The sequence below is a fragment of the Mus caroli genome, chromosome 9, assembly GCF_900094665.2.
Source record: "Mus caroli chromosome 9, CAROLI_EIJ_v1.1, whole genome shotgun sequence".
In the NCBI taxonomy this organism is placed as follows: Eukaryota; Metazoa; Chordata; class Mammalia; order Rodentia; family Muridae; genus Mus; species Mus caroli.
The window spans coordinates 39,309,743-39,336,859 of record NC_034578.1 but is presented as its reverse complement, the minus strand read 5'-3'; the positions used below and the strand labels follow the sequence as shown (position 1 = coordinate 39,336,859).

At 45.0% G+C, this 27,117-nt stretch overlaps 1 protein-coding gene across 4 annotated transcripts in view; it reads left to right on the top strand.

The window, feature by feature from the left end:
* Tbcel (tubulin folding cofactor E like) overlaps positions 1 to 27,117 on the top strand; it is a 59,288-nt gene that overhangs the window by 8,354 nt on the left and 23,817 nt on the right. The window contains exons 1-7 of one of the 4 annotated variants that reach the window (XM_021171413.2): positions 1,992 to 2,323; positions 11,701 to 11,850; positions 13,401 to 13,540; positions 18,831 to 19,012; positions 20,361 to 20,617; positions 24,238 to 24,364; positions 25,977 to 26,093. In XM_021171413.2, coding sequence (XP_021027072.1) covers positions 2,287 to 2,323; positions 11,701 to 11,850; positions 13,401 to 13,540; positions 18,831 to 19,012; positions 20,361 to 20,617; positions 24,238 to 24,364; positions 25,977 to 26,093 — 1,010 coding nt within the window. In that variant the 5' untranslated portion in view covers positions 1,992 to 2,286. Of the gene's footprint in view, positions 1 to 1,991; positions 2,324 to 3,736; positions 3,831 to 5,882; positions 6,021 to 11,700; positions 11,851 to 13,400; positions 13,541 to 18,830; positions 19,013 to 20,360; positions 20,618 to 24,237; positions 24,365 to 25,976; positions 26,094 to 27,117 lie in introns of those variants that run through there. The other 3 variants (XM_021171416.2, XM_021171414.2, XM_021171415.2) reach the window with 3 other exon arrangements.

The window sequence follows — 27,117 nt, the reverse complement described above, 5'->3', positions numbered from 1 at the left end:
TTTTCCAGCTGGTTTCTCTGCCCCTTCATGCATTATTTACGTGGGCCCTGGGCCCGGTTTCTCTTTTCTTGGCCTATTCTTTCCCTGGAGTTGTTCTCAAACACGGTGTAGTTGGTGTGGTTGTTCTCAGTGTTTTTCTGCAAAGTCACCTTGAGTTTCTGGCTATAGAACAGAAGTTCCTCCAGGAAGCACAGATTAGTTCCTGTGAACTTGTGACCCTGAAGACAGGCTCTGTCAAATGACAATACGTGGCCTTCTTTTTCATTTATGTGTTTGAAGACATTTGTTTATTCACTGTGTTCCCAGTGAATTCACCACACTGCGGTTTATGTCTGAATGAGACTGCCTAATGGGCATGTTTCCTCCACAAGGTACAGAGAGCCTCCCGTGTCTTAGGAACAAATACCATTTCAATATTCGTCTTGAGAGACTTCTTAAATAGCTACACCAGATGCACAAAACCCATGAAAAGTCTAACATTGAGTAGATCCTCAAATGGGAGCTTGTTTACAGAGCTGGAGCCAGAAGTGGGAGCCCCACCCTGTCTGCCTCAGTTCCAGGTACTCACTCCCTAACTCCTACTGTGGACCCTCTGTGTGTATCCACAAATAACCACGGACATTCTGAATGTTGACCTGCAGATACATTTGGCAAACAGATGGATCTGAGACCTGGAAGCCATGCAGAATGGGTTGGGAAGTATTGAAGATAATCTTTTAGGAGATCGTTAGCGTTAGAGCTGGCCTTGCCATACACATGGAAGAGCTGTTTATCCGAAGAGAATCACTTAGTTCAATGACGTCCACATGCTAAGTCTCCTGATTGGCTTATGGCATTATTGCAATGAAAAGGCGTTCTTTTCTTGAAGATGCTTTTATTATGTTGATAATCACAGCATTGCCACTTAGTCCATAGGCTTGAATCAAATTAGGAAAAATTTCAGTTTCTACTTTTTGAAAACAAGTCTAAATTATTTAATCCTTATTGTAGTAACTCAGTGAGATCATATCTTTCATGATCATCTTTAATAATTTAAGGCCTAAATTTTATAAAGGCAAGTACCCTTTGTGAAAGGATATCTTTCATTTATTTAGTAATGTGTGTTCTCATGAAACTTAATAATGATTACAAGAAATATATAGGTGGAGATTTGTCCTTCACAGATCAAATCTCTTCTAAGTGCATTTTTAGACTTATCTATTTTATCCTTCAGGGGAAGGTGGCAGAAGGTCGTCCAGTTAACAAGGAATGGCGTTATAAACGTCAGACATTTTACTGTTTGCTCTCACTACTTGGCAGCAGTCAGCATAGTCCTGGGCCCTAAGTAGCCAGATCGAATCTACTGTGCAGTAATTATAAGTAAGCCATGCAGCCCAGTACACTTACTTCTGTGGTACTCAGAGTTGATGGTAGGTAGTGGTCGGGTAGTAGATGGACTGGGCACTGGCGTCTCGGTGCTAACTGCTCCATGCATCCTCCAGCAGTTTCCGGATCTCTGCAGCTTGACTGCAGCCACAGGGACGGTGGACTCTCATCATCAGCGTCAAGCAGCGTAGTTCTGGAGTCAGCACGCCCTGCCACCAGCAGCAGTGCTGTAGTGGGGGACTGGAAGGAACTAGTGACTGTTTCCATGTGTAAACTTGGCCATACTTTGTCCGTGGCTGTTATAACATGCGGTGACCTCTGGTTATCAGAGTGCTTTGTTATCTCCGGAAGGCTGCTAGGTGATAGGTTAGCGTCTGTTCCTAATGAGACCGGGCCTTCTCATGGCTGCTCAGAGATAATAATGAGAGGGGCTGCAGGCAGTTGGGTAATGACCTTAAACTTGTGTGCTTACAGCTACAAGAAAATGTGTATTAGCAATCTGTTCAGAGGGGTGACTTCTGCATTGCTGTGGGAAGACAGAGGAGTGTTCCTCCTTTGGTGACTGGCCAGGCAGGGCTACCGTTTTGTGTTCAGGTTTGGCGACTTTGATGTAGTTACAATAAGACTTTTGGCTACAATCAGTTTCATACATTTTAGCAAGGCCTACTTCTAGGACTTGCATGTGGTGCTGTTGACATGAAATATTACTTTTTTAATGAAGTCAGCATGACTCAGCAAGATTAGGTACAGCAAGGATGACTTAGCATGCTAGTGTGGCCCCAGAAACCCGAGCAAATCCCCTCAGTTTCCCAGGCTGTAAATACAGATTAAGTGTCAGTGTGCTTTTCAGAGAGTGGCTGTGTGACGTTCTAGGCTTTAAAATGATTGTTAATCTCGGCGTGGAGACACAGGTGTGGGGACATGGCTTCAGAAGTGAACGTGTCTAACCCCGCTCTGAGTAAGTGCTGTGATAAAGCCTTGAGATTTTTCTGGGTGGGATCCAGGTCAAATAGAAAGCTCAGGGTGGGCATTGATTTGTTTGTGAGGAGTTGGTTATGGGGGCTTCAGGGGGATCTCGTTGGAGGTGTTGGAGTAAAGAGTGGCACACCTTTGGGGTGATGGTGTGCCGCTGAGTCTCTGGGCAGTGTTTTCTGTTTCAGCGTGTCTAATGGGACACAGCCAGTTGGTTTGCAGCATATTTAGCCATTGAGAAACTATAAACATTAGGAAGTATTTAGAAATTAATACTTTGAAACAGTTTCACATGAAGAGGTACTTTGTTCTGTTTCGCGTGCTGAGGCAGTGCACTGGGTAGGCCTTTCAGTGCTGTGCTGGAATATACTGAACAATGGGCATGCGTGTCAGCCCTGCTTGCCGACGTGTACCTGTAGCTAAGAGAACCTTGCCAACACTACATGTGTCTTGTGAGCAATATGGCTCCCAGTAGAAAATGCAAAGAGCTCCCTGGTAACACAGCCACAGTTTTAACAGCTCTGATGTCACTAAGTCAAGGACAGGAATTTTAGTCAAGTAGTCTAAGGTTTGTGCTGCTTGTGAGGAGACCTGCCGTGCTACAGACGTCTAGGAACTCGAGTTCTCACACTGCATCTGCTCGTGTTTGACAGACTCGTATGCATCAGGAAAGCATGATGCGCTCGGTGCACTTAACTCTAAGATGCTGTGTGGAGTGCACTTGACAGAGGCTTTGGGACTAGGATGACTGAGTGCAGGATGGGTGTGAGATCACAGTGGCATGGCGTGGGCTGGTGATGGTCTATCAACCAGACGTGCCCTGCATTGGAATGTGAAGACTTAACAAGCCGACTAACCGAGTCTCTGCAGGGTAGCTCTAAAAGTTTGTTAGACTCGATAGATTTTTCTTACTTCATCCAAAGAGGGCATCTAGTTAGATACATTACATAATGCCCAGAGTTAACAGGTAGAATAGAAGGTGCCCATAGCTTCAGTACAGACTAAACTGGGGTGCCATAGAGAAGAGCCCCAGCCTGGTTACTGCCATGGACGGTCTTTGAGGTTTTCATTCTGCAGACATGGCCGCTGCCCATGGCTTCCACTGTAACAGCTCATCAATGGGGAAAAAGCCCCTGACAGGGATGGTGTGTGTATGTATGTGTGGGCACAGAAAGTTTTTCATGAACTTCAGGCAAATTCTAAAATTATATGTCTAAAAGCCACGTAATCTTTGAGTAGAAAATACTATTTGCATAGCCTGGAAAGTGTGGTCTGGAAGGACACCATAAGGTGCATTCTCAGGCTCAGTCTGCTTGGTAAATAGGTCACTGATGTCTTCTGGTGGGCGTGACTTCCAATAGGCGAGGCTTTTGGCTGTACTTACTGCCCCGGCCAGCTCAGCTATCAGGAGTGCTCCGCAGCAGGAGTTACAGGGAGTGTGGCGCCTACAGGATCGTCTGCTTACTTTCAAATAGAAGATTTTAAAAATTCAGGTCAGATAATGTAGTTTTTAAAACCAATAAGGTGATTAACTGACTCTCATCTTTAGACTCTTAAGGTCTTTTCAGAGGAGACATATATAACATATCCATACGTTGTCCTAGAGTGATTGTGTTCCGTGGGATGCACTCGTGCTATGGATCAGAACCACTTTTCAGAAAATGAATCAAGGGAAAACCTGAAACTTCCTAGAATACAATGTTGAAGGTTTGGGATCAAAAACAGAAAGGAGTTTTGGGATGAGGTTAAAAGAGGAATCCACACTTAGTGAAAGTCAAATAGATGAAGAAGGACTGGAACATTAAGAGAGCTGGTAACCCCAGGGGATTGTGGGAAGTGTCCCTGGAGAGTGTCTCCTTTAGGCTTTGCTATGCTACTTACTGCTGGCCTTTGCAGACTCCTCCCACTTAGCCAGCAGGGTTCTCTCTGACCCTAAGCAGCAGCAGCAGCAGCAGCAGCAGCAGTCCTTGACCTCTGCCACTCCTCTCTGGCACTTTCATCCCAGCCCCACTAAGGTCAGGCTCATACTCTGTCTCTGCCTACGTTTCATTTCCTTATGGTATGGCTTCGACTCCCTCCCTTGTCTATGGTGAAACTACTGATGCTTTCCCTGATGTGAGCAAATTCAGGTTGCCCCACCCTGGAAGGACCTAAAGATCCCCATCACTTTGACTTCTGTGCAGGATCAGGAACTCCATCTTTGTGCTGGGTCCACAGTGTTTTATGAAAATTATCTTTTTATTTCCACAGGGTAACCAGCTGCTGACATCAACATGTCAGCATGCTCTGACATCTTCTTGAGCAGTCATCTGCACCCCCATCCCCCATCCCTGTGTGCTAACAGCATTGGTAATGTTTCAGGTCTGCCCGCCTGGTCGTGTCTCTTGTACTTGGAAAGTTCTCCAACTCCCTCTTCTGCTAGATGGGCCAGGATTCACTCCAAAAGTTAACACCTTCCTGTAGTTTTTAAAAATACATTCAGTTTTATGTGTATACCTGTGTGCCCAGAAGAGAGAGGGAGAGATAGAGAGGGAGGGAGGGAGAGAGAAGAGGGAGAGAGGGAGAGAGAGACCTTCATGTGTGCAGGAGCCCTTGGAGGTCAGGAGACACTGGCTCTCTCAGAACTGGAGTTAGACACAGTTGTGAGCTACTGCATGGATGCTGGTAACTGAACCCAGGTCCTCTGCAGGAACAGGAAGTGCTCTTAACTACTGAACAGTCTCTCTTACCCCCACTTTACTTTCTCTGTGACTTGTTTATACATTTTTTATCCCATGTATTTCCTTCTAAGTGGGAAATGAGCAGATGTCAGGGCCTAAGTTTTCTCTCTTCTCCCTTCGTGTAGTGCTCAGCACAGATTCAGCCTCTGGTACATGTAACTTCATTGATTTCCACTAAGTGGCCACACTCTGTGGAAGTACCTTCTTAATGCATAACGAACAGGCAGGTGCGCCTCCTCAGGACGAGTGAGTCGGTGAAGGTCAGGAAGAAGTCACAGAGAAAAGGAAAGGCATTTGTTCACCTCCTCCCAACAGTCTGTGAGAGAGTCCCGTTGTCAGTCCGTCTTCTGAAGGAAGCACCACTGGTGTGAAGCATCATCTAACCAAGAGAACCTTGTGGTGAAGGTGCAGCTTGGGCAGATGTTTCCCTTTCCTCCCTAAGTCAGGATAGATGCTTCCAGAGGGCGGCTTTCTGCTTCCTCAGATGGAGTGAGATGTGCCACTATGGTGCCCTACTTCTGATAGTAGCTAAGACTGACTTATTGTATTTAAGTGGATCCAAATCAAAGATGGTTTCCACTTATGGAAACTCTCCTTGACGGTCCAGCCCCAGCCTAGGCTAGGACAGGTGGTGTCCGACTGCTGCAGTGCTGTGAGACTAGCCAGGGCGCTCCACTGGGGAAGGTCTTCTTTGCTACGCTCCAGTCCTGATGACCTGGTTGCCCAAAGTTCCCAAGGCTCCTGAGTGCACCTCTGCTTCCTGGTATAGTTGTGTAATTGCACTTGGCTGGCAGAGGCATGAAGTCCCTGCAAGCCCTGCGTACAGTCCATAGTCCAGAGTGGAACTTTGCTTTGCCCTTGGAGGGAGCAGGGAGGAGCTGTAGGGCCTGCTGGCCTGGTCACCTGCGTGTCCACCTCCACTCCTCTTATCCCGCTGCTGCTGAAGTTCACTCCTAGGCTCAGGTATGCGCACACCCATTTTTTTCACCGAATTTTACAAAACCACCAACCTCTGTTTGATCTTCCGTTCTATTTCTCTTTTCTTCCCTTTTTATTCCTTTAATGTTATTAGAATACTATCTATTCTACCCCCCAAAAAAACCCAACTTGAATTTTTCATAGAAACTATAAATCCTGAGATTAAATAAAAGCATAATTTTTAGAAAAGCTTTTGACAAATCATCAGGTCATTCCTGTATGTGTGACATAAAAACACCCACTCTGAGCGATGGTGCCTGGGACTGTTGCTTCAGGTGCCTCAGAGTCGGCAGTGGCAAGGCTCCTTTCTGCTCTCCTCCCTCCTTCCTTCCCTCTGCATCAGTTGCTGCTGCTATTCCAACTCTTTTTTTTTCCTTCTAGAGATAGCCTGTGCGTATACAAGCCAATAAATCTATTTTTATAAGGTTTTGATTTTACATTTGGCACTCTAAGGTTGTATTTCTATTTCTCTGTCTGAGACGTCGTGAGCAGAGCTGCTAGTATTTATGCTTTATGAAACACTGTTCCACGTTGCCTCTGTGGGCAATATTGACACTGCTTACCACCAGAGGCTAGATCTTGAATAACTGTAGCATCCAGGTCAGCTCTAACCCTGCTGTGTTGAGTTGATGCTTCTTGTGACCCACCCTTTAGGGTGGGAATATAAAGTACAGGCTGTCTGTCTGTACTGTCGGATCTGGGTGTTTGCTCAGATAGCAATCCTCCTGGCAGCGCCACTGTGTGCCCCTTATCCCCCAGCTGGGGCTTTGTTGTGACTTTCTCCAGGCGCACTACAGAATACTGACGTGGGATCTTGAGGCACAAAAGATTTGAGATTTTCACATGTTTCTCCACCTGTAATGGAACCCAGCAGCATCACCCAAGATTCCTGGCTCGTTGGCTACTGGGTTTCAAGCACCAATTGAGAACAGCTTTACAAATGCGTTTGAATCCTGCCAACTGCAGAGGTAGACAGGTGTAACTTGACTCCTGTTATTTCCAGAAAGTCATAGATTACCCCCAAACCTTTTAAAAGGCTTGAGTTAAAGATCTTTCCCATTCTACATTTCCTCATTTTTCAGTCTTCTTGGTTTTCAGCCTTCCTTTCCCACCTCCCGTTCCTCCTGAAACACAGCAGATCTGAGCAGATTTTGTTACACATCCATTTGGCCCTCTTAAGGTTCTAATTGGACAGCCACGCAGGCGTGTGTGCACCTGCATTGCTGCAAGACTCTTCCGTAAATGACCAGTAAAGGGGCCTGGGGTCACTTTGTAATCTCAGAGAGAACACTAGATATTTTCACATCCTGAATATGTGCAAGAGGTTTTTGGTTTGTTTTGAGGATGGTGGGGACTGAACCTGGGGTCTTGTATATGCAAAGCAAGGACTATCCTAAGCTGTAATCCTAGCCTTTTTTATTAGTAATTTTTATTGTGAGACAAAGCCTCACTAAGTTGGCCTAGAAATCACTTGTAGTCCAGGATGTCTTACACCTTAGATTCTCTTGCCTCCGCCTCTCAAGTAGTGAGGATTATAGGCTGGCTATACCAGGCCTGGCTTTGGAAGAGTTCTTGTCAAGCTTGAAGACTTAAGAGAAAAACATTCAAATTCCCACTCTTGTTTACTTATCCCTGGGCTCTTATCTTCACATGAATGAGAGTTCTGTTTTTAAGTTAGCTGCCCCTGAGTTATGTAGGCGGAAGTGCTTCAGAAGCCTCCAGCTCAGAGATGCCACATGAATACAGAGACCTTTATTGCCACAGTGACAGTCTGCCTTCCCTACACTTTAGCCTTCTGAACTGCCAGTTGTATGGAAGCCGACAGTGTAATTGCTCCAGTTGCTTTGTTAACCATTTCTAAAAGCTTGCACTGATCTTCTACTTGAGACAGACTTTTTGATAAGAGCCATGGAGCCTTTCACTGGTGGCAGAGCGCCTGGCCAGTGTTGTCTGCTGTTGATGGTGGTGACTGTCCATAAACAAAGAACCTGCCAGTTGGAGAGTTCCTGAAGCCACGCTAGCCCTGTTAAGACACCTATCACTCCTTAGGTGGAACAAACCAGATCAGTGTCATATATTCATAGCTCTAAAACAGGTGCCCATTGTAAGCTTATAAATAAAGGGATTAAACAGTGCAGGCCGGTGCTCCAGGTATTTTCAGGTGACCTGTTATATACTCCTCTGGTGTCAATTATACAGGTATAGCATTTGTTCCATGGATAGGCATGTAGTCAGTGAACATGTGTGTTCTAAACATCTCTAATGATTCAACAATGGCCAGTAAATATGTTTCATTGTGGTTGAAGACAGGCAGTCTAATGGCTACTTCTATGTTCATGCTGTTTTCTCCTTTAAATCCTTGCTACAAACCTGAGGGGAGGGTCAGATCATCCACGGGTGAGAAGGAAAGACAGTTAGGGACTAGTTCATATGTACCTAGTCTGTGTCCGTGGGTTTTCCACCTCACCATAATGTCCATATGGAATGATGAGTGTGTGTAGTTTGGAGCTTTACTACAGCCGAGGAATCCAGAGAACACACTGGCAATCTCTCCAGTGGCCCTGTGACCCAAGTGTCTACAGCAGGGCTTTATAAACCTTTGTCCACGTGTCACTCCTTTCATCCAAGGAATTTACATCACCGTAGTATGTGAATAGATAAAATTTATAAATCAAACATTTCCTGATAATCAGAAAGATCTATCTTAAAGCAATTACTTGGTATACATAGATTTTACCATTTATTAAAGGAAAAGATCAAATTTGCCTACTAATTAGATGGATGTGCTCATTTTTACAGAGAGATCGGAATGCTGGTTGACGTGTTTGCTACTGCAGGAGGTTGAGCATCTTACTGTTAGTCACAGAGCTATTAAGTGGTGAAAACTGAGTGGGGATTAATCTACCCTCTCCCCATAGTCTCTGCCTTTCCCACACAGCACTGTAGACATGAGTGGTTTTATTGCTCAGCAGCATGGACCAAGCCCGCGCTGTATACGGCATGCTGCACTGGATGTTCTGAGTTAGCACTGGAAGATACAGACTTTCACAGTTCTTCCCCCTGTATAATTTAATGGTAGAGTTATTATAATAGCCTGAGAAAAAGAGCCAGCATTTGACTTATTTGACTGTATAAGCACAAGGAAAGCAGTGTTACTACGGTGAGATAAACGTCAGCACTCACCGTGAGCAGCTTGAAGCTATCAATCAGCTCTCTGAGAAGCCCTTAGTGTCTGTTCCCATTGGTGTCTTCCAGTCCTTCGCCTCCCTAGCTAATGTGTAACTGCATTCAAGTCTCTAGTTGTTTGTAGTGATTTTTGTAATTTTTATTGTTGATGTACATGAGTATTTGCTTACATACGTGTATGTGCAGCACAAGCATGCCTGCTGCCCAAGGATGCCAGACAAGTTGTTTGGATCCCCTAGGACTGAAGTTACAGTTTTGAGCTGCCATGTTGGTGTTCGGAACCAAACTAGGTCCTCTGGGGGAACATGGGGTACTAGTAAGCACTGAGCAGTCTCTCCAGCCAGTCTCTGTTCATTTGCAGGGAAAAATAGTGACAGCTGCCCATGGCTCTCTGTTCTAGCTACTGAGGGGCTTGCCACCTCATCTTCCTTCACTTCTCATCCTAGCCTGGGGGCTGTGCCCTCACTCTGGCTGTCCCTGCTCCTTTTCTTTGTGACTCACTGCCTCCTCTGTCCCTGGCATCCCATGGTTCTTTTGTCTCTCTAGTCCTCATAACTTGTCCTATGTTAAGGTTGACATCAGAGTCTCCATCTTGAGTCTCCATCTTCAGCCAGCATTTGCCACCTAACTTTATAATGTTTCTCAGAGTATCATCTAGTGCCCCACATTGTCCACGGAAGAAGTGCAGTTAAAGGCACTAGTTGATGGTCAGCTTCAGAAACCCAAGGCTTGGCCTTACATACCACCTCCCCTTCTGCTAGCCCCCAAAAACCTTGCTCACTAAAGCTGCCTTGATTCCCCCATGCTCAGCAAGTGTCTCAGATCTTCATCATCATGCCTGTGTTTTTACAGCGTCTTCCTAGCTACTTAGCTCTTGGCCCTGGTCCTGTCATATCTGTGCTATACTAAAGCATACTAAAGCACCAAGAGGAGTGTAAAGAACAAAAAACAAACAAGTTATATTCCCCTCCTCAAAGGCCAGCTCTTCTCAACTCCGCTCAGCTGCTAGTGGAGTATGCAGCGGGCGGTTCCTGCCTGCAGCTGCTGTGGCAACATCTGGTTTCTCAAAGTCATTCATAGGCCAGGGCACTCTCGCTGCTGTGCCTTTTTCAGCCATTGCTTCTTCTCACTCGCCATTCTCCTTTTTATTCATTCATTTAAAAAGTATTCTGGTGGCTGACAGTTGGAGATGAACTGTAGTTGTCTGTATCCTGGCTGATAGAGAACACAGTATAAGCCAGTCCCTGAGGGTGGTGGGTTATCAGGCTGTCAGAAGTCAGTGTGTTTAGTATTCTTTCCTTTAATATGTGCATGCGTGTAGAGAAAATGTGAGAGTGACTGAGTGTTTAGGCCCTTAGGTGAGATTAAACAGAGAAAACTACCTAAATTCAGCACCAGAAGAAATAGTGCTCTGTATTAGGTAGGCTTAGGTCTAGTAAGTGACCAAGAAGTGGAGGACAGTGGCTTATGTCAAAGTAGAACGTTGTCTGTCCCTGGAATCGCAAAGGTGCCAGTTTGAGAGCTTAGGTCAGTGGCGTGTTTGGGAAGCTGGGTCCTTTGGCTTATGTTCCACTTTCATCAGGCTTATTTCCTAGACCCATGAGCCAGTAAGGCATCTCTTCTGCATTGAAAGAATGAACGAGGGCAGGAAGTGGGTGGTCTGATGGAAAGCACTGGCTATCTTAAAGATTTTCAGAAACTACCACACATATATTTTTATCATGTCAGCCACAGCTAAGTTATATCTTTCTTTCTTTCTTTCTTTCTTTCTTCCTTTCTTTTTTTCTATTTATTTATTTATTTATTTATTCATTTACGTTCTTCGAGACAGGGTTTCTCTGTGTAGCCCTGGCTGTCCTGGAGCTCACTCTGTAGACCAGGCTGGCCTCGAACTCAGAAATCCGCCTGCCTCTGCCTCCCAAGTGCTGGGATTAAAGGCGTGTGCCACCACACCCGACTGAGTCATACATTTCTAAAGATGTGTGTGTGCGCACATGCTCTCTCTCTCTCTCTCTCTCTCTCTCTCTCACTCTCTCTCACACACACACACACACACACACAGAGAGAGAGAGAGAGAGAGGTTCTGTTACCATGAATAAAGACTCGGTTTTGAAAGACAGTATTAGAGGGTTTATACAAACTGTTCATATTTAGTCTGATGTTTAGTCTGTACCATCTTGTTCAGCCTTTTCAAATTACTACACACACCTTATAAACCAACCATAGATGTTCTTGTTACCCATGGTTGGAAGAACCTCTCTCCTCTAAATTCTGGATGACATTTTAGTGATGTGGCCCACACCATGCTGTGTGATCATTGCTGTCCTCTTGACACTGCAGAGGCTCACCACAGTAGAAGTTTGCCTGACGAAGTAGTATGTTAGACACTTCTCCAGTACCCAGCCTCCTTCCTTGTGAATAAGAATTTGTTCTTACATCAATAAGTAGATAATTTTGATGATTTCTTGGTTTCTTATAGACTTTTCAGAAAAGAAGATGGACCAGCCTAGTGGGAGAAGTTTCATGCAAGTATTGTGTGAAAAATACAGTCCTGAAAACTTCCCTTACCGCCGTGGCCCTGGGGTAGGAGTCCATGTCCCAGCCACTCCCCAGGGCTCGCCTATGAAAGGTAAGGAAGGTAGAACAAAGAATTTGTGGGCAATTCTCTAGGCTGGATCACAGATAACCGTGTTTGTGAATGAGTGCCTTCATTTTGAATTCTGAGTCAGATGGTCATCACTGCATGCCATGGTTCCAGGGTACCCATAAAGAGCCCCGGAGAGCTGCGTCTTCCAGATTGGCTGGAGGCATCTTAGTGTCCTTTCCAGGCAAGACTAATGCTTAGGGAATAATACTGCAAGGGCACACCCTTTCAAGCACCTCGGAGGGCAGAGAACAGTATAGGCCGGCCTGTGCCCTTGAGGACCTCCATGGGTTCTTGGATTAGATAACACGACATTCACGTTTCTGAAGCTATAACACAATGTAGCTTATGTTGAGCCAAATGAAAACCACAGTGACTGAGAATGAAATTTAGAAGATAATACTATCAGGAAAGGTTTCAAAGGTTAGCTGGTCCTTGGAGAGTGTAGAGTGTGGTTAGGAGGAGACAGAGACATTCTAGGAGAGGGAGTGTGCGGCATGGGCTCTTTCTAGCCTTTGCATCTTAGCTGACCATAACAGATTTTAGCAGCAGTTCTCTGTAATTAAAGGTGGTTCATAGGGAATTGCTCTTTCATTCCAGCACAGAGTCCGCTGACAGTCATTTTTCAATATAACTCTCTTCCATTCTATGGAAATAAACTTCTGAGTTGGCAGTTTGTGGCCCAGGCTATGTTCTGCATCTGAGAAATTTGATACTAAATAGTACTTAATAGAAAAAACATAATTCGAGGTCTCAAGTTAGAAATCATGACCTTCAGGTGGCCTTGTTTTTTTCCGAGTGGGTGAAAAAGTGGTTGAGTTGTCACATTTCTCCCTTTCAGTAGGATAGTGAGAGTGGGGTTATGTATGATACATGCATCTTAGGCACCTTAGAGCAGGCACGGTCACACTTGTTCTTTTGCTGACCTGATTTTTGCATATTTCAGACTCTGAAGCCTTTTCTCCAATTAGGAATTTATTTTTAAAGAAAGATATACTTTCATAAGGGAAAAATCTGTTAATACATGAGTGGAAAATGGGGATAATTGATAGGCAGGAACAAAAGAAACAGCATTTTGATTTGCTTCCCATAAGTGAGGAAGATGTTTGGAACCCACCAACTTGACAGAGGTGGCTTAGCAGATAATGCATTAGTAGTTTGAGATAACATTTAAAAGGAGCATTAGAGAGAAAAGAGCGGGACAGAATGCTTTTAGAACTACAGAATTGAGGTCAGTCCATGGTGGTCTAAGATACAAGTTAGCTGGGATTGAGGTGTAGGCTAGACGATTGCGAGGCGTTGTTGGTGGCTGGAGGAGATAGGCAGCGGGGAGCAGAGCCCAGGAGACTGTGGAGGGAGGCCAGCACCTCTGAGCTCTTCCTGGCCCAGATTTAACTCTCTTTAGGATTCAAGGTCCCAAGACCCTCTTGGAATGCAGGAGATAGGGTTTTGTTTCCTTATGATTCCTGGGGCTAACGTACACAGGCAAGAGCGAGGCTGAGTGGAGCAAGTGTTTTGTGTTTCCAATGATTCAGATCGCCTCAACCTCCCGAGCGTGCTCGTGTTGAACAGCTGCGGGATTACCTGCGCGGGAGATGAAAGAGAAATCGCAGCCTTCTGTGCTCACGTGTCGGAACTCGATCTCTCTGACAACAAGCTCCAAGACTGGCATGAGGTAAAGCCTATGCACCCCACCTCTGGGGAAAGGCGATGCTTGTTGCTTGCTTATGTAACGTTCTGTTCTGCTGACTGTGGTCCTTGCGTGAGACTCTGGCCATCTCTGTGTTAGGGTCAACAGCAAGCTGCCAGCTGCCTCTGGTGAGTTCTCAGTTGGTGCTTACTGCTGTGACGCTGCTCATATTGGCGTGAGTAGCGTGGCGATGTTTCATTCCAGTCATCAGAAGGTTGACGCGTCTTCAGAAGCTTCGATTGCTCACGTTTCTGTTTCTCAGTCCCCTGGCCTCTGCTTCCACTTCCGCATCTTTGCAGACTGGCTTAGAAGTCAAAATGCTAGTCCTTTTCTTGTTGCTGAAATCTGTGACAAATCCTCACAACTTCCCTTATGTTAATCAAATGATGAGTAGCTTGATAAAACTGATGCCTTTCGACGTCAGAGTAACTCAACTACACAGCAACAGTGTCATGACATTCCTTCTTGCTATTATCGATACCATTACCTACCTGATAGAAACACCACAAACTATAAACCAGTTCTCCCCACCCCATCCCCACCCCCGTTCATTCTCCTGCCTTAGATTACGCTCATTGTCTTTGCTCTGGCTCTTTGGAGACGTTTGCCATGCCTGTGGTACCCTGCCACCTCCACTCTTGCACCACAGACTGCTGAGGTAAAGCAGTCCTGCTGGACTCGGCTGCATGGCACCCTTCCTCCATTTTCCTTGCTTAGCAACCACGGTCTGAATCCTGAGGAAGGTCCCTCATCACACAACTCTGCTGTTTCCAGAACGTTATGTCTGTCTTTAGCCCTGCGCTGCCATTCACAGCACACCATGAGCATGTAGCACACATCGTGAGCACGTAACATGGCAGCCTCCTTGCTTTAGTCATGTCAATCCCACTGTTCTCTTTCCTGTCATGTGGCCTCTGCCTGGGTTGCTGTCTATGTGTCAGAGTCCCCTGGCCCTCAGTTCAGTCAGGAACATTCCCCCAGAGCACCTGTGCCCACGGCTGCAGAACGATTTTTCCCAGTGTGGTGTGGTCACTTACTGACTCCTAGAGATACGAGCTTGGTTCTGGTGGTGATTTCTGTCTTGTTACAGACACACTAGAGTCAGAAGTCTGTTGCCTGCGTTAAGGGATGACTGACTGCATCTATGGATTGGTGAAGTCTGCTTGCTGCAACTCTTTCTATGACCTCCCTGAATTCACCTGGTCCTCTAGCCTCCCCCTCACTCATCCATACAGACTGGTCATTAACCACTGGAGTCCTTTGTAGCTACTGAGTGCTGCACAAACCCTAAAACAGCTTTCTTGTTTAAGAAAACTCATGAATACTGTTTGTTGAGCTTTTCTAGCATCTGTCCCACTCTCCTGTTTAATCTGGTGTGTGTGACGTAGTGATAGTCTCTCTTTTGATAGGATTTTTTATCAAAATTCTTGAATGTTCTGTCACCTAATCTGTTAAGTGAGGTGTGATTCCTTGGGCTGCTCCAGAGGTAGCTTTTATGCATACATTTATCTGTTTGCCTGTGTAAACTACATATCTCACTGCTCACAAATCATACTCTGTAATTTCTTGGCCCTCTGAGACACGCAGTCACCAGGCATGTTCTGTCCACATTGCCCAGGTGCAGAAAAAGCCAGTCACCTTGCTAACCCTCAGACCCATGGCCCTCCTGGATCCTAATGCTGAAATCCTGGCTCCTCAGTGTTGGGTAGACTTATGCCCTAGCATTGGGGATGGGGAGGTGTTCAGACTACACCCCCTCTGATTCCATCCCCTGCTGAATCCTCTCGAGTTTGTTGTTTGGGAGATTGAAAATTGCACACAGGCTATGTTTTTACCTCTGCTTTGAATATGTACCCGAGCTTCTGCTTACTGGTCAGCAGTTTAATAATGATGTCATTGCACTTCAGAGAAGGGAGCTAGCTGTAGGATGGACCAGCACTCAGAGCTTATGCTAGGAACCGGGCTAGTTCTCTACATTAGCAAAGGTCTGTGCTGTTTCTAAAGCCAGCCAGGGACTGCATATTTTACCTGAATGTCTCTGCACTCCTTTTGAGCATCCTCCTATGTACCTGGTGCCTATTGCTGCTGCTGCTTTCATGTTTCTCTTCCAGTTTATTCTGGTTTTCACCATTCTTTGTAATCCTCCTTGTTCTTAACTGCAGCTGATCCCAGGCTTTTAGAGTAAATCCCAGAGCATAAAGAGACCTGAGAAGTGCCAACTGCAAAAGAAGATTGATTGTTTTGCCTCAGTTAAACTCTTCACCAGCTACAAATGCTCCATAGGTCACGGGGTTTAAGACATCACATTTCAGCTCCCTTACAACCCATGCATCTGATCATGAAAAAGATCATTTGTCCCTAGACATTAACCCATTGGAATAAAGCCTGCATTAGCAGAGCAGTGTTGAACAAAGGGACATAGTATGTTCTTTGAGTTTTCTGAATGGTCGCTAACATTACACGTAATGACCCATTTCTTTTGTTTTATGCTCTTAGCTGCTATATATCTCAAGGCTAAAACACATATGGTGAGAAATGTAATACTTTGGAGGGAGGGAAAAGTGTGTCTGTCTGCCTTTCTTAATTGGGCACCTGTATATAAAGCAATTGTGGGTTTAGCTATTGACTTGAATTTTTGGCTGGGTAGAAGTTTGTCCGACCTTTTCCAATGTATCCCTCCAGCACCCTTTTCTTATCGAACCATTTCTTTAAGTAATTGAATAGAGTATTTGAGGCTAGGGAGGAGTTAGCCAGTCGAGTAAGGCAGAGAAAAGCTTGGGCATAAATGACAGATTTTATCATCCATCTCTTTTCTGTTTTCCTTACACCTTTAGTTTCTTCCTTTATAGATGCCAGGGCAGGAGCCTGGGAAACCCTGGGGCTGCAGGGGCCTGGGAGCTGGTAGGAGTTCTTCATCTTTGCACATGACCAGCTCAGCTCATTCCAGCCAGGGGAGTCGTTTCTGTTTTTAATTTAAAGACACCAAGTGAAGAGCTGTCTTAGAAACTCAGGGAGTGTGTCACCTTTGCTGTTGGGAAATTTTTCTATCATAAATAAATAAATAATTAAATAGTTTTTGAGACTGGGTGTCCTAGAACTCACTCTGTAGGCCAGGCTGGCCTCAGCTCACAGAGATCCACCTGCCTCTGCCTCCCGAGTGAGTGCTGGAGTTAAAGGCATTCACCACACCTGGCTTCATAAGTAAATTTTTATCAGTCTAATCAACATTGTATCTTCCTGACTCTTATCCTCAGTGTGAGGTTACACAGGAAGCCGTTTTGATCTTTATACTTAGAGAGAACATACGTATTTCTAACACATGACTTTTCCCACCTGATTGCTTAGCTTTTGTCCAGTTTAGTGTTTGGGGACATGCCCAGTGTCCTCACCATACTTGGCTGTACAAGTGTACTTGGCTGTTGGCCGATGTAGATGGTAAAAGAGCATCACACAGCCCTTAGCTTGGAAGAGCCCAGAATTTGTTTTCCAACCTTTTAAGTTACTCATTTTTTTAATTATAGGAATATAGACGGATGAGCAACAGGATGTTGGAGAAGGATTTGTGTTTTGTTTCTATTTGATAGGAGTTGTACTTTTGTTTGAAGTTATTAAGCAGAATTTCATGCCCCCACCCTCCTCAGAAGAGGTGAAGGGGAGCTGGTCATTGTCCTCTGTGTGACGGTCCTTCTCCTCGGCATTTAGGTCATAGAATGCAGTACATTGTTGGCCCCTGCACGAGCTGTTAAGCTGTGTGTAGTCACAGCCTAGATTTCAGATTCTAGCCACATATTGCGTTATGGCTTGGTAACATTCACCCACAGGAGTGACTGCAGGAGAATGCGCTCAGCTTGTCCAGATCCCTCATGCTTTAGACAGCATCTCAGTGCGTCCTATTCGGCAGCTCACTTCTTCATTTGTGTAACATTTAGTGTACAGAATGGATGAACAGTGAATGTGGGGGCCTTCCCCTCTGACAGACTTCTGCGAGCCATCCTGGAGTTAATCTTACCATGGAACTGAGACGATGCTGTGGCCTGACGAGGCTGCAGCTCACCTTCTGTCTGTGCTCCTCTCTGCACCTCTCTGCATCTCCTCCAGAACTCTGAAAACAAAGTGACATTCAGGTCTTAGCCCTGAATGGCATCATGCGTACCTCATTTAACCATTTCGCCAGTGAGAAAACAGACTTGGAAAAGTTACGTGATGTGGCGGACACTAGTCAGCTAACAAGTGTTGGAAGTGATTTGATCCAAGCCTTTCAACAGTCTGAAATCAGTTCTAACTGCTCCCTCCTTTCTGACTCGCACCCCGCCTTAATCCATTTGCAGGCATCGGCCGTCACTCTGTGCTTCCTTCACTTGGTCCTTACTGATCGTGCCAGCATCTCTGCAGTTGCTGTTCATTTTCTCCAGGCCATACTCATGATGTACTGTGGGACCACAGTCAGATTTAACATCTGTGAGCTTCAGTTGTTTGCTTCACTTGTCATAATAAAGAGTCACATCTGGCAGGTTAAGAGTTAATGAGATAAGCTGTGTCAGGGCAGCTAGAACTGCAGAGTGAGTAGTTAGGCCCAGTCAAGTCTCCTGCCCCACTGTTTACATATAAGTTGCTAAGTAACCCACAAATTGGTGATCATTCTTCACCAACATCCATCTATTCTATCTATCTATCTATCTATCTATCTATCTATCTATCTATCTATCTATGTATGTATCTATCTATATTGGACTCTTTGGGATTTTGAATAATTATGTCTTAAAATTTGGTTTGTCTTGAAAACAGACCTTGGAAACACCCTTAAGTGGTGATGTCTCTCCGGTCAATTTTGAACACATAGATCTTTACAGGAACCCTGGGGCTGGGGATTAAAGAAGTGTTTACTCAGACTTAATGTGGTGTTGAGAATGGAAGGGAGAACACAGTCAAATTGCGTGGCCTAATCTTAGTTCTTTAAAAATGTATAGCCTAGAATGCCTTCTAAATTATCCTTTTATACAGGGCAGCATCAGGGCCTTGCTAATGGTCACACAGGGACGCTCTGTGCTGCTAACTCTCAGCCATGGTACTCTTTCTTGGAAGCAGACTAAATTATTTGCCTGAATTTGTCGAGAAGTCCCTTCTGCTGCTCTGTAGGTGCCTTTGCTAAGTGGTACTCCCCGGGGTAAAAGGCCCTCCCTTCACCTGAGCCCACTCACTCAGGCCCTCGTAAATGAGATTGTTCTTTTGAAGCTCCAGTTGCCGCCCGGTTGACACTTCTCTCTTTTCTCCACAGGTCAGTAAGATTGTGTCAAATGTTCCTCAGCTGGAGTTTCTAAACCTGAGTTCCAATCCTCTGAGTCTGTCAGTTCTAGAAAGAACATGTGCTGGGTCCTTCTCTGGGGTTCGCAAACTTGTCCTCAACAACAGCAAAGCATCATGGGAAACAGTGCACACCATACTGCAGGAGTTGCCAGAGTAAGCCCCTGGGGCATGGGGGGTGAGAGGGCACGAGCGCACGTCTCTGCATGCATAGAAATCTCTGCTCATTTTTGATCTCAGAAACTCTAGAGCTATAGAGAATGAGACGCTTGAGAAACAATGGAGTCACTGGGACAAGGGTGTGGGGCCGCCCACTCACCTTTCCAGGGGCAACGTGGGATGGCTTCCTTCCTGGGAAGATAGCCTGAGAAGCACTTGCCATCCAGAGCACCGCAGCCTTTCTCCATTTAATCTTCTGATTACCCGACTCAAGAATTGGGCTTTAGCCCTTTCCTCTGGAAGGAAAAAAAAATACTCGTGTCTCTTAACTATGGTGAGGCTGAGATGCTCAGGTGCCCTAAGGGCTGATAAAAAGTGGGCCTGATATTCTTTTAATAATTTTAGAAAGAGATTATACTTTAGGTTGTCAATTGAGAAATGTTCTGTTTGTGTATGCTTATGCTATATCCATGCAGAGGAAACCTCTGATAGTAAGACATGAAGCTGTAGTTTCTTTGATTGTTTAAATATAGAAATTATCCAAGACCCCCAGGATCTCCCCTCACCCTACTTACTGCCCATAGTTCCTCACTGTCAGTCTAATGAGCCTTCTTCACTGGGTAGAGCATCCAACATGGCTTCAAATTGTCTGTTTGTTTGAGACAAGGCCTTATGAAGCGCAGGCTGGCCTCAGACTCACTCTGCTTTGAGGCTGGTCTTGAACAACTCAGTCTCCTGGCGCTGCCTCTCGGGTGCTAGAACTAGATGTGGCTGTTGAATTAACCTTTAAACTCAGATGTTACATGCTGACCATGAGATCTTTGACAAGCCCTTAACCTGTTTGGGTTCAGTTTCCTTGTCTGTAAAGTGGACACCATTATATTAATGTTCCTGGAACAAGGCCTGACACAGGGTAAGGATTTGGTAGTTACTGTTTCTTTTTATAAACATTTGTCCATGTTGTTTCTGGAATTTTCTTTCATTGCCGCTACGTTTTATTAAATCTATTTCTCTTCAAATGCTGCAGACTCTGGCATTCAGGAAAGCAAGGGATTAACCAAGTAGCAGCTCCTATAAGACTCCTGCTTCATGCTAGGTTTACCTTTTCAGCGATACTCTATTTTCAACCTCAGGAAATAACTCTGTAATACATGCCAGAGTCTCACATATTTATTTATTTTTAGTTTTTAAGTCAGGTTATCACTGCATAGCCCAGGCTAGCCTCGAATTGATGCTCTTCCTGGCCCAGCCTCCTGGGTTTACTGGTACCTGAGTCACTTAGCTATTGACTACATGGTAGTGTGTGTAAAGATCAAACAGCTGGCTGTTCCTCTTCTCCCTGCAGGTTGGAGGAGCTCTTCCTGTGCCTTAATGACTATGAAACAGTGTCTTGTCCTTCTGTCTGCTGTCATTCCCTCAAGCTCCTACACATCACAGACAACAACCTCCAAGACTGGACTGAAATCCGAAAGCTGGGTGTAATGTTTCCTTCACTGGATACCCTGGTCCTGGCCAACAATCACTTGAATGCTATCGAGGAGCCTGCTGACTCCCTGGCTAGGTTGTTCCCTAATCTGCGGTCCATCAGCCTCCACAAGTCAGGTGAGACACAGGCTTGTCCTCGCTCTGTGTCAGACTGATCAAGCTCGTGCATGAGATATGGTAAAAATGTGTTTCTTTCATAGCTGTGCTGGTAACGGGGTGGGTTTCCAGCAGGATCCACTACATTAGGACATCCCTTATTTTCACTCTAAGTCCTCAGGAGCATAGACTTATACTCATAATTTCTATTTTATACATTAAAAAGGTCATATAAAAGAAGTAAAGTGAAATTGATGAATTAGTTATTAAAAGACAGAGGAAAAGAATTATAAACTAGATCATTTTAATCTAGATGCAGGCTAAGGAATCCTAGTCTGCTAGCCTTTTAAAGTACTCATCAATACCTCTTTGATAATTACCTTATTGCTGTTGAACCCTATGCATTACAAAAATGAATACATGTTAACGATTTTTACTAAAGACCAGCTTTTGGTTGACTGCAAACTTAAGTAGAAAGTACAGATGGTAGCTGTGTATGTACAACCTGCCCCCACTATCTACCTCCCACGGCCGCTCTATGTTTATAGCAGTCCATCACTGAACTGGCTCTGGCAAATACCTAGAGTCCATCGTCTTCCTTAGATGCACGTGGGCTTTAAGAAATGAACAGAACAGTTCCTCCACGTGGTGTGCACAGAGAAGCTCTGAGCTCTCCCATACCCTTGGTCCACCTGTTTATCCCTCCACTGCTGATCACTTCTGATCTTTCCATTGTCTCTGCACTCCCACCTTTGCACCAGGGTCGTTTACTTGTAGTCACACCATGTGGGGCTTTAAACAGTTTCTTTCACTTAGTAATTCACATGCCTTTCCATGGCTTGATAGTTTCTTCTTTTGAACCCTGAGCAATATTCCATTTTCTAGGTATATCCCAGTTTATCCAGCAGGTACTGAAGGGCTTTTGCTTATTGTCAAGCTTAAACAGCTATGAATAAAGCTATAACTATCTGTGAGACTTGCAAGTGGACATGAGCTTGTGATTTGTTTAGGTAAATAATAAAAGCATGATACTTGAACCATACAGTTGTGCTTAGTTTTATAAGAAACCCCCAAGTCTCAAAGTACTTGTGACACTTTCCATTTCCTCCAGCCGTGAATGAGTTGTGTTGCCCCATGCTTGTCAGCTTCGGGGTGGCAGTGAGGTGTGCTTTGGCTTCTAATCGGTGTCTTGGAGTGACCTCAGGGAAAGAGGCTCTATCTGCTTACTTGTCGGTCTATGGTGTCTGTTGAGGGCTTTTTGTACTTTTAGTTATAGTGAGGTTGTTAGCTGGGTCATATGTAGTTGGGCCATTAGTTGTGTTGTTGTTGTAAGACATTATTCTTGGGAAAAGGAGAGCAAACACCCCAGATAAGGGGCAAATGAAAGACCAAAGTACAGATACCACCAAAGTCCAACTTGATAAACCAGTGACTTTTATTGGGCTTATTTATAGAGGTATGGGTGAGGGATTACCTACAAAAGAGATGACCAAAGACAACACCACAGTCCACCGAGCAGAGCACGAGTGATAGTTCACAAAAACTGGGAACCCAGAGCACACTGAACAACCTGCAGGAATCTCAAAAATTTGGAGGGTGTCCTTCTTCAAGTGCCTCAGCTGCTCATTATTTCTTCTAGACAGTTGGGCTGGTCTCTGCTTTTGCCAGGTTTACACTCTGCAGTCTTCACTGTTTATACTCTTGGGGAGGGTATCTAATGAATCTGGTCAGTTTCAGGGACTTCCTGAATTGGTCTTAAGTTGTTTACATACTGTCTCAAGGAACTTGCTTCTCTTTAGGATTTAACTTGCTTTAGAGTGGTTCCATTGTTCCACCTCCCTGTGAACATCCTTTCCTAAGCTTTTCCCACCAAGATGGAAAAGTTTGGTCTAGAAGTAACTGCTAAAGGAAACAGGTTGAACTATTAGTCGGGTGTAAGTTGAGTTTTTGTTAGGTTACTAGTAATTTGATTGTAATTGGACTCTATCAGTGAACTATATCCCTAGCCCTCTTTTTATTTTTTTATTTTGAGACAAGGTCTTACTAAGTTACCCAAGCCAGTCTTGAACCTAAGACCCTCCTTCAACCCCTCAGGTAGCTGGGCTAGCAGCCCTGTTCCACCAAGACTCAGCTTACTGAGTTTTAAAAGTTCTTGTGTATTCCCACTAGTGTGTTTTTATTAAACATTTCTTTTACCATCACTACCACAACCACCACGACCTGCACAACCACCACCACAGCAGAGCCTCCCAGTCTGACTTTTACTCATTCTTTTGGCCTAGTTTTCATTCTGTTTCTTAAAACAACTAAATACTTAAAAAAAAAAAAAGCTATGACTTAAAACTGAAAGAGATAAACTCAGTTTAATTTACGATAGAGGTTATGATTATGAGTGGGAAACATGGTTATATCTACTTCTTTATTTTGTGTGATGGGAGTGCTGTATGTGCACACACATGGCACACATATGGAGGTCAGAAGACAACTTGTAGAAGTCAGCTCTCCCCTTTCACTGTGCAGGTCTTGGGGAATTGAGCTCAGGTTGTCAGTTTGGTCTCACTTACCTTCATCTACTTAGCCATCTCACTGACCCCTGGAAATGCATCTTAAAAACGTGTATTTTGCACATGGAAGCTTTTTATTTTATAACTTGACACCCCTTGCCATACCTCTCTTTCATCTGAGTAGACATGCCCACTAGTAAGGACAGGACAGCTGTGACATGGGACAACCATATGCCAAAGCTCTCATACATTTCAGCTTCACCCTCGCTGAAAATACAAAGTAGCTGTGTTCTCTGAGATGGATTTCTGTGTTGTAAAACTGGCCCCTGAGTCTCTTAGGATGCTGCCCGTATGAAGCCTGTCTGAGGGACGCCAGGTTTGGATGACACAGTTGCTCATAGCCAGGGAGTGAAAAGCATTTTAGAATTAAGCACCTTTCTTGACTTGTGTTCTCCCTACTTCAGGGTTCAGGGTCATTGTGCTCCTGGGTCAGGTTGGTGTTGGCAGTGATTCTGGACCTGTTTCCTGCCACTCACATGGGGGTAGCATGAAACTATAAGTTCTAGTTCTGGTTTTCCTGCTCTTGTCCTATTTTAGAACATGTTTGGGGAAAGTTGGTATGCCCCCATCACCTCTAACACTCACAGTCCACGAGTCTGCATTTAAGTAAAAGAAAAGTCACAGCATGTACCCTGTTTGCTGAAACCTTGACAACCCAATTAGAAGCCCTTGCTGTGGAATGGGAGATGGGAGGATATTGGAAAACCCCTCCTACTCTGTCCTTCACTACTGAGCTCACAAAGATGAGAGAGGTTCTGGAAGTGGGTTGGTTCTTTGTTGTTAGTTGCTTACGCTTGAGAGAGAGTCTTTCTATCCTGTCCAAGCTGGCCTTGAACTCCAGATCCTCTTGCTTTAGTTTCTGAGCTGATGAGATCTGGGCAAGCAGCACTGGGCCCGTTTTCCAGGGAAGTTGTTTTGGAGTTTACCCATATCCCTCTATCCTAGGAAAGGGACCAGCGTCTGATGGGCTGCTACCTCCTCAGCATTCCAGGAACTGTTGGGAGCTGCTTGTCAGTGTTTATCTTCTTCCTTTTGTTCCTTTTTATTTTACTTAAATAATGTCTTTTATTCAAATAGGTTTGCAGTCCTGGGAAGACATTGACAAACTAAATTCATTCCCCAAGCTTGAAGAAGTGAGATTGCTAGGAATTCCTCTTCTACAGCCGTATACCACCGAGGAGCGCAGGAAATTGGTGGTGGCCAGGTGTGTTGCCCTGCTCTCTTCTCTTTCCTTCTGAAAGGACATTAAAGGGGCAGTGCACACTCAGGGAAGCTGTGGGTTGTCCCATCTCCTGAGCAGGCAGTGCACTCTTTGGGGAGCTGTGGGTTGTCTCCTGAGCAGGCTGTGTTTGCTCTGGTAGAGCTCTGGTTTCTATAAAGGAATGCACTGTAGAGAGCAAGACAGAGCTGTCCTGCTGAGACCACTGGGGGAAATTCTCCTGTAAATGTATGTTTTGCCTTTTCGTTTTTAAATACTTAGAACATTTAAAAGCCCATTTTGGGTGATGAGGTGAAAGACTGTTGATGGAGAGTCATCTGATGTTGGTGTCCTGATTTCCTCTAACCTTGTCCTAGAGAGTGTACCTGTACCCAGAAACGGAGCCAGCTCAGCAGCGTCTGCTTTCTCCTTAAGAATACTGGCTGTCACTGTCTTCTCTGCTCTCTGCCTCCTTTATCTCTGATGCACCTCTGCACACTGTGAAGCCTCCCACCATTGTGTATGTGCTTACATGAACCCTTAGCAGAGAAAAGATTTTGGCTAAAATGAAAATGGCCCGGGGGCTTTGCTCTGCACTCTGTGTGTGCCCCACACAGAGCTCTTGAAGGACAGGCTTTGAGGTTTCTGCAGATGAGTTCCTCCTTCTGCACAGTATTGATCCCTCTGCCCAGCTAATGCCCATGTCCACACTGCCATTCGGGTATTTCTTAGCACAGTCAGAGGACTCGGCATTCCCTCCTGGGGAAACCTGAGTCTCATGGTGGGCGGGCTCTGGGCTTTATGCTCCTTCCACAGTTCTTTTACAAGTATAAGATGACTCACGAGTTATATGATCATATCATACATACCGCATTTTGAACATGTGCCATTTAACATGGCAGCCACCAGCCTGGGTGTCAATGAGTACCTGAAGTAAAAACTTGGCTAATTTGAATTCTAAAACAGACACAGGACTTCCCCTAATTTATATGAGTAAGAGACTATAAAAGAGTGTATGACTTACTTTTTAAAATATTGATTACATGTGGAAATGTTTATATTCTTGTTATATTGAATTTTATAAGATATATTGTTAAAATTTTACCTTTTTTTTCCTCTTTAAAATGGAGCTGGAGAGGTGGCTCAGTGGTTAAAAGACCCACTGCTTTTCCAAGGCCCAGAGTTCAGTTCCCAGTATTTATGTACTGCCCATGTCGGGTGGTATACAACCATCTATAACTCCAACTTTAGGGACTCTGTTACCCTCCTGGGGCCTCTGTGGACACCCCCACATGTGAGTGCATACACAGACATAGACATGTGCACATTAAAAGAAAGGAAGTTTGAAGTGGGCTGTTAGGTACTTTAGACCCATATCTCGGCTTGCATCCCATCCACCTGTGTTAGAAAGTGTGTCCTAGCTCTGAGAGATCAGGTTTAAGACAGAACATTCCTGCCACATCTGGAAATGCAGCAATCTTGCATTCTTTTGATGACCTCACTGCACATCAGTCTTCAACAGGAGCGAGACCCCTCCAGCTATGTCTTTCCAAAAACAATGACCAATTGTTTTATTTCCAGCTCCTTAAATTGTCTTTATTGTGGTTCTGACTTACAGATTGCCCTCTGTTTCCAAACTCAATGGCAGTGTTGTGACGGATGGTGAGCGAGAGGATTCCGAGAGGTTCTTCATCCGGTACTACGTGGATGTCCCACAGGAGGAAGTGCCGTTCAGGTGAAGTGTTCTCTCGCTCAGCAGGCTCTGTCGAGGGAGCGCTGGGCCCTTGAAAAGCCATTGCCTTGGGACAAGGTCTGATCTCTAGATCCTAGAGGACTTTGTCAGTAGGTTTTCAAGAAAAGAGGAAAACACAAAAGCAGACATCTTCCTTTCCATAGTGCCATGGTCTCAGCCTGTGGGCCATGACCGTGGAGAAGGCTCAGTGGGTGACAGCGTCTGCTGAGAAAGCATGAGGACACATGGAAGTCAGCTGCACAGCCACCATCTTAGCCATGATGGGGGATGGGAGGGAAGACAGGAGAGTCAGAAGCTCTTGGACCAACAAGCTTGACATACATAGTGGAGAAACAGCAGTGAGGCCTGACACCTGAGGCTGTCCTCTGCCTCCACATGCACTCTCTGAACTAACATACATCCATAGCCACCTATGCACACACACATGCAAGAAAAGGAAGAAGATAGAAAGTATCCTTGAAAAAATAAAAAGAAAAGAAGAAAAGAGATAGCTGGGCATGGGAGCACGTGACAATAATTCCAGACCTCTGGAAGTGGAGGAGGATATAGGACCAAGACATCAATGGTACTGTGATTATGTAGAGTACGAACCCCTTTCTTGGAGGAGGAGTAGGGCCCGAAGAGGAGGAGGAGGAAGAGGAGGAGAAAAAGGAGGAGGGGAGAGAAAAGAAAAGGAGGAGGTAGTGGTGGTGCCAACTAAGTTTGGTGGCTTACATATGTAATCCTAGCATTAAAGAGTCCAGTAGAATTGGGTGTTCAAGGCTGTCCTTAGCTACTTAGTGAGTTTGAAGTTAGCAAGGACTGAATGTCTTCAAACAAACAAACAAACAAACAAACAAACCCCACTATGAACAATTAAACAGAAAACTCCCAAGTGGCAAAAACAGCAACAGGGAATCTTCAAGGCTTACATTAGACTAGGCCTCACTAGACTAACAGGAGCCCTCACTAGTCTAGCAGGGGCCCTCACTAGACTAGCAGGGGCCCTCACTAGACTAGCAGGGGC